The sequence below is a fragment of the Aythya ferina genome (genome assembly GCF_964211825.1).
Source record: "Aythya ferina genome assembly, chromosome: W".
In the NCBI taxonomy this organism is placed as follows: Eukaryota; Metazoa; Chordata; class Aves; order Anseriformes; family Anatidae; genus Aythya; species Aythya ferina.
The window spans coordinates 8,434,522-8,441,495 of NC_140313.1; the positions used below are offsets into that span (position 1 = coordinate 8,434,522).

The window sequence follows — 6,974 nt, forward strand, 5'->3', positions numbered from 1 at the left end:
TACAGCTATAGGTAACCATACAGCTTGCCTCTCACGGCAGGGTGTGAGTGCTACCTGGCATCTGGGAGAATTTGCCTTGTGCTACCAAGGACTTGATGGGAAACTGCTCAAGACTAGAGATCCCCAGGGCAGATCTCTGGTGGTACAGTGGAGGGAAGATCTTACGGTCCACCCTACCATCTAATTGGGAAGGCACTTGTGCACTTGTTCAATCAGCTATACCCTTCACCCTGGCATTTGAAAGAGAAACATCACAAATACCCAGAAGAAGTAAAGGAGGCTTAGGAATATCATTTGATGATAGAGTATACATAGATTCTGTTGGGGTACCTAGAGGAGTTCGGGATGAATATAAAGCCAGAAATTAAATTGCTGCAGGGTTTGAGTTACTGTTCTGGTGGGTAACAATCAATAAAAATGTGGATTGGATTAATTATTTCTATTATAATCGGCAGAGATTCATCAATTATACCAAGGATGTGATGAGAGGAATCGCTGAACAACTAGATGCCATGCAGGCAATCAGACTCCTTAGGACAATTAGGTGAAAATCACAGTGTCAAGTCAAGTCAGATAAGTGAAGAAACATTACCACTTCAAGCAGTAAAAATGTCAAAAGAAATTTGAAATTTAACAGGCCGGCGACTGAAGGCCATGCATTGTTTGTGAAGCATCAGATAGATTGTGAATCTGGATTACCCACTCAGTGGGGAAACAGGGGAGGGTCCTGCCATCAAAAGGTATATAAACTGTGTTTTGGAACTAGTAGATGCGCTCTCTCCTGCTTGTGGGGCGCCCGCCATTGCAATCGCGAATAAATTACTACTTCACTGAGATCCTCGCCTGAGCCTAAGTTATTGGCTACGGAGTGTTTCTCACAGGAGGAAGCAGGAGGGGGTGTTGGGTGAACATCCTTGAGTTAAACCAGACTCTGTGAAATTCCTTACCACAAGACATCCTTTTTGCCGCTTCACTACCCCCACCTGAACACGAAGCAGAGGAATAACGACCTCCCCTCTCAACAATAGACTGCGCAGCCTCAGCCAGTTCAACAAGTCCTGATAAGCCGGAATTCAACTGCTATAAAACAGCAACACTGGAAAGGGAAGTTGCGTGCTGTTGCGGAGCAGAGACTCCCCAGCCGCCCAGCGCTGTTTTGCTTGTGTCTGCTTACTTGATTAATAAAATAATTTCAATAGACCAGTAAATTGTGTGGTCTAATTTATAACAGTAAATAAAACCGGAGATGCACTTGGATTAATTGCAAAGCAAAATACTAAGATGAGGACTGCTTTGTATCAAAATCGCTTAGCTTTGGATTATTTGCACAAGAAGGAGAAGTCTGTGGAAAATTTAACCTTAGTAATTGCTGTTTTATAGATTGGTGATGAAGGTGTTTCTTCCTAGTAGCTGGTAGAATGCTATGTTTTGGCTTAGGATGAGAAGAGTGCTGATAACATGCTGATGTTTTAATTGTTGCAGAGTAGTGCTTACACCAAGCCAAGGACGTTTCATCTTCTCACTCTGTCCTGCCAGCGAGCAGGCTGGGGGTGTAGCAAGAGCTGGGAGGAGGGCCGGACTGCTCAGGGTTAGGCTGGGCATCGGACAGCGGGTGGTGAGCAATTGCATTGTGCATCACTTGTTTCATACACGTTATTATTAGTAATACTATTATCATAATGATTGTCTTTATTGTTATTATTATTATTTATCTGTCTTTATCTCAACTCACGGGCTTCGCTTTCCCGTTTCCCCGTTTCTCTCCCCATCCCAGAGAGGGAGGGGAGAGGGTGAGCGAATGGCTGTGTGGTGTTTAGCTGCCGGCCGGCTTAAACCACAACAGAAGGAAAAGCTGTAAATGAACTTGTAAAAGAAACGAAGAAAATTGCACATGCCCCAGTTCAAACTCGCTATGGAATCGATCTAGGAGGATTATCGGGGGGGGGGGGGGGGGGGGCGCGCTTTACGGGTGTTGATTGGCTTACTAAAATTGGGATGGTTGTACTGGGGGGATATGTGGAGGATTTTAATAATTCCATGTTTTACCAGCCCAATACACTCGGTTATACAAGGAATGCAAATACCTGCGGTACCTGTTGTGGGAATAGAAACGTTGTTTTTGCAGAGTTCCGCTGTTTAGAGGGAAGGAACGTGGTACTGAGATATGCTTGCAGTGATAAGAAAGCTTAGCAGGCGACCTCGTAAAATGCAGACAACCAGACTCCTTAGGACAATTAGGTGAAAATGGCGGTGTCAAGTCAGATAAGTGAAGAAACATTACCACATCAGATAGATTGTGAACCTGGATTACCCCCTCAGTGGGGAAACGGGGGAGGGTCCTGTCATCAAAAAGCACATAAACTGTGTTTTGGAACTAGTAGGCGCGCTCTCCTGCTTGTGGGGCGCCCGCCATTGCAATCAATCGCGAGTAAATTACTACTTCACTGAGATCCTCGCCTGAGCCTAAGCTATCGGCTACGGAGTGTTTCTCGCCCTCCCTTCCAACCCAAGCCACGCTATGATTCTATGAGCGGAGCGCCTGTTCTGTGGAGCTCGTTTCCCAGCCGTGCAGGGCCCAGATTCCCTCCGCGGAGCCGCCCAGCCCGTTTTCGGGCGCCCACTTCCTCCCTCCCGGTCGGCTCCCTCCGCGCCCCGAGGGCACGCGACCTCCCTGAGCGCCGATAAGCACCGGGTCGACGGGAGCGGAGCCGCCGAGAGGGCGGGGACAAGGGAAGAGGGCAGGCGAGGCAGCCAATCGAGGCGCGGGGGCGGTCGGCGGCGATCTGTCGGCCCAATGAGCGCCGCGGAGGGCCGGGCCGAGTGCGGGAAGCGAGGGGGCGTTGTACCGAGCGGGCGCCGTCATGGCCGACGGGATTGTTAGGGCGCAGGCCGCCTGGCCCGGTGGCGGCGCTGCCGCTGCTTTCGGAGCTTTCGGAGAGGTCGCCTGCAAGGGCAAGGAGGTCCCCGCCAACGTTCTCCGTGAGGATGAGCGGTCGTGGACGAGGAGGTAGCCGCGGCGTTGTTGTGCGAGTCTTTCCTTCCTTTCCTTTCCCTCGGCCGCTCGCAGGCCCTCTGAAACGAGGGCCCGTCGCGGGTCCCGGGAGTGCGGCAGGGCGGGTGGTGGCCTTGCTGCGGGAGGGAGGGACGGACGGACGGTCGGTCGGTCGGTCGGGGTCTCTCCGGCTCGTGGCGCTCTCTACTGCAGCGCCTCTAAAACGCCGCGCTTCTTCGGTGCCTGCCCCCGGGGTGCCACGGCGCGTACTGGGTCGCCGGCGCAGTCGGTCTCCTTGGGGGTTCGGACTGTATGCATATAGGCAGTGAGCATCGCAGTAGTGACCGTAATCAGTCGTTTCTGCGTAGCAGAAATGCAGGTCTTGATGCGCCTCGTGATAGCGTTCTAGAGACGCCCCGGCTCGGCTGTGCTAGGCTTTGGTTATGGCACCACCCCCACCGCGCACACGAGCGCGCGCTCTCTCCAAAGTGGCTTGTGAAAGGGAAGAATTGCAGCTTTTCCTAGCTTTCTTAAACACCTAGAAACCAGTCAATCCCGCAGGCTGCGAGAGCTTCCCAGCTCTCATTTCCGTGCTGGAGGTGGACCGTGATAAGAGCACGCTGGCAAGGTTCACTGATGCTGGTGCGCCGCAACGTGCTAGGAACTAAGTGAGCAGCTGCTGAGAGTTATGAAAAAATTGCAGATGTTATCTGCAAGGTGTTAACTCTAAGTTAGTGTCCAGCATAACCGTTGTTGCTGTTTTTAAGTTTGAAATGCTAAAGATAGGACAGTTAGGGATTTCCTCTGCTTCTGACGGCAGGGTTTATCTGCAGCGTGGAAAACAGGCCCTTAGTGAAAGGGGCTGCGTTGCCCGCTCTGCGTGCTGACTCGTAGAATGGTTTGGCTTGGAAGGCACCCTTAAAGATCATCTAGCCCAACCCGCCTGCCGCGGTCAGGGACGTGTTTCACTAGATCGGGTTGCTCAAAGCGTTGACGCGTTGCTTGGAACAGCGCTTTCTTAATAGGTCTCGGTAATGTTGCAGCTGCCGCCCGTTTGGAGTATTGGAAGCGTTCAACTGCTCTCCGGAAACCGTGCTTGCGGTAGCGCCCCGCCTTTACGAAAGGGCGCGTTTCCTGTCTCCTTCGTGGTGAAGGCTGCGCGAGGAGTGTGCGTGCGTGTGTGTGTGTGTGTGCGCACGCGCGTCTGTTTTGACTCGGCCGTACTGGCTGCAGCAACGTATGTAACCTGAACGCTGTGCTTGATTGGAGAACCAGGCCGTTAACTTGAGTCTGATGAGTGACTTGAGAGCAGACAACCTACTCTGACCGCTCTTAGTGCGACGCGTTTCCTGGAGGACGAATTAGTTGCAGTTTCTCGCTTGGTCTCAACTTGAGGTGGGGGGAGGGGGCGGGGGCTTAGAACCGCTTTTGGAGCGTAGTTGGCTCTAGCGAATGGTCTTGAATTTGCTTAGCTCGCTGTACCGAAGGCCTGTTTTACGGTTGAGCGATGTTATAGGGAGGAGCGTGAGGAAGGCTTATAATTCTCGATTGTCGTGCAGTGAAAGGCGATGGTGAGTAAGAAGTACAAAGCATCTGTGGAATCGAGTCTTATCGGCAGTGTTTCAGTCGCATCTAAAACAAATAAAAATAGCGGAAGTCGCTAACCTGAAGTACTCGGCTGTCTCGCTGCCCCCATCACCTTGCGCGCTGGATCCTGCTTCTGGCGCCGTATGCAGTTTCTGTCTGCTGGTGATTTGGGGAGTTCCCTCGCAAGTAGTTGCGAGTTGATGGTTTCCTACATGTCGGTGGTATTCGTGTTTCGAAGGTGATGCCTTGGCCTCGGTCTGGAGGTGTCTGACGTCGGTCCGGCCGTAACGGGCTAATTTGGAACGTTCCTTCCCCTGAGTACGTGGCGTTCTCGAGGACGGAGAGTTAATACGGCCTCAGCCGGATTACTCCAGGTTCTTTGAAGATGCCTTCCTGCCTCTGGCCGAGGCAATATTTGGACATAACCGAAGGACAGTTAGCCATTGTTTGCCGCTTGTGTGTCTTGTGCGTAGAAGGTAGAGAACTTTGCCTATTCAAAGCTCGCTTAAGAAGAATCGCTGTTTTGTCGTGCGCGTTTGGGGCGCCTGATAATCTGCTTCGGTAGGACGAGTTCAGTGGGGCATAGTGATTTGCTTAAGCTGTTGCCTTTCTCTGAAGCCGACTACGTTTTAACTGTTTACTCTTCCTCCAGTGCCTTGCGTTCCGTGATAGTTCGCCTCAGGCTCCAGTGTTTTTTCCTAGTCCTTCCTGAGAAGGCAGTTGTCCGGTTATGTGAAGCAGACGATTCTGGCGGACCCGTGAGTACTGTGGGAGCTTTCTGTTTGCTAGGCTGGCTGTACCTGTAACAGGTTTGTAACTTCCTAGACTCTTTCCCGTCCCCTCTTTTCCTCTGGCTGTTGCAGAGGGGCGCACAGTAGGCTATTTGGGGTTGTCCGATGCTGTAGTCTTTCGCCTCTAGCTTGTAATGGAGTTGAGCTTTTTGACTGAGAGCAGTGATATAAAGCGATGCTCGTCTCCAGCTACGCGCTTGCAGTGCAAAAAGCAGCGTTGTTCCGGCGTGCGGTCTGATGCCCGTTTTCACGGTTTCCGGACAGCGGGGGTGGTGCCTTGACTATGCAGAAGAGGGCTTGGGGTTTGGGCAGGTCAGAGGCGAGGAAAGGGAAAGCTGGTTGAGCGGCGCTTGGGTGTTTGTTTCGCTATTAGCTATGCAAGTCAAGTTCCAAGGCTCTGTGAGCCCACGCAAGAGAAAAGGCACCGTGAAGCTTTTATTTTCCGCCAGAGTGGCTTACGTTGCCCGAAGCTATGACGGGGGCTTTAAGCCCCAAGACAAATTCAGCTTCTGTGACTGTTTTGTAGTCTGTTACTGTCTAGAGGGTAATTCAAAGAGCGGCGGTTGAATTGTGAAGGATTAGCTAACCGTGTTCTGTGGGTGGTTCTCCGCTCGCATTCATTCTGTGCGTCGTGGCACAGCACGTTAGGTGACGTTATTTCCTTTTTCCAGCTTCTTGGGCGTTTCGTGGTTGTTGGCAAGAAGTGTGCTGTTAACCTGGACCTGACCAATGGATTCCGGATGGCTGTGAATGCCCACCCTCGGGCCCTTCAGACTATCGTGTACATCTACGTATTCTGGGTGGCGGTCAGTTGGGCCGGCCTCCCGGCTAAGGTTTTTGCACCGCAGGCGTCACTGCACGCGTACGGGTCGCCGCCGAATAGGTTTCATATGTTGCCCATCAGTCTAGCCCCTGTTGAGGTTTGATTTATTATTTTTTTTGGACGGCTGTCTGTGGAGGGTAATAAAGAGCTTTTGAGCAGCATTTGCACAATAAAGATGGAGCATGGGGATATCACCTCTGTCTTGCGTGTCTTACCGATGGAAATAGTTCCGCAAGTTAAAACGGCGTCTCCCTGGAGCGCACGTGCGCAGAATGTTTTGGTCCGTTGACAGTGTCGTGTAGGTGGTGGTTTGCCCATTCATTTGGAACGCGAAGCTAGAAGCGCTCGGCGGTCCTGTGGGTCTCCGTCTTCCTAAGACGATCTAGGATGTGCTGTGTGTTTGAGGCCTTGCTATCTTCCCCCTGCTCCCGAATAAAAGCGTGCCCTTTTATTGCGAAATAGCCGAGTTGAGGACTGGCAGATGTAGAACCAGAGAAGAATAAGGTTGGAAGAAAGCTTCCAGGCATTGTCTGTTGTCTGCCCCTGTCCCGAGGAGGAGGCAGAATAAACTCTACCGGGTGTAATTTCTGACAGGTGCTTGTCAGCCTGTTCTTGACTACCCTAGGAGTTTTGCTACCGCTTTCTTTTCGGTCCTCCTCGTGGGTTTCGCAACTTTGAGAAGGAATTCCTCCCACAGGATGTAGAATGCTCTGGGATGCTTGAGTCGGCCTCTGATAAGTTCGAGACTCGGCTGCCGTTCTCTTTATTTTTTTTGTGTTTA

At 51.7% G+C, this 6,974-nt stretch overlaps 1 protein-coding gene across 2 annotated transcripts; it reads left to right on the forward strand.

Moving 5' to 3' along the window:
• Nucleotides 1-2,794: 2,794 nt before the first annotated feature.
• LOC311426348 (adenosine 5'-monophosphoramidase HINT1-like) lies at nt 2,795-6,387 on the forward strand. Of its 2 annotated transcripts, none has more exons than XM_084502800.1 (3): nt 2,795-3,007; nt 5,232-5,337; nt 6,042-6,387. In XM_084502800.1, exons 1-3 carry the CDS (start codon nt 2,862-2,864, stop codon nt 6,294-6,296), a joined length of 507 nt encoding a protein of 168 aa, XP_084358926.1. In that variant the 5' UTR covers nt 2,795-2,861; the 3' UTR covers nt 6,297-6,387. The 2 variants fall into 2 exon arrangements, with proteins under 2 accessions (XP_084358926.1, XP_084358927.1); XM_084502801.1 differs by lacking the exon at nt 2,795-3,007 and adding an exon at nt 3,153-4,563.
• Nucleotides 6,388-6,974: the final 587 nt, after the last annotated feature.

Coding starts and splice junctions, on each gene's coding strand:
- LOC311426348 (XM_084502800.1), top strand. CDS start 2,862: ATGGCCGACGGGATTGTTAGGGCGCAGGCCGCCTGGCCCGGTGGCGGC. Junction 3,008..5,231: donor GAGCGGTCGTGGACGAGGAG/GTAGCCGCGGCG, acceptor CTCTTCCTCCAG/TGCCTTGCGTTCCGTGATAG. Junction 5,338..6,041: donor CAGACGATTCTGGCGGACCC/GTGAGTACTGTG, acceptor TCCTTTTTCCAG/CTTCTTGGGCGTTTCGTGGT.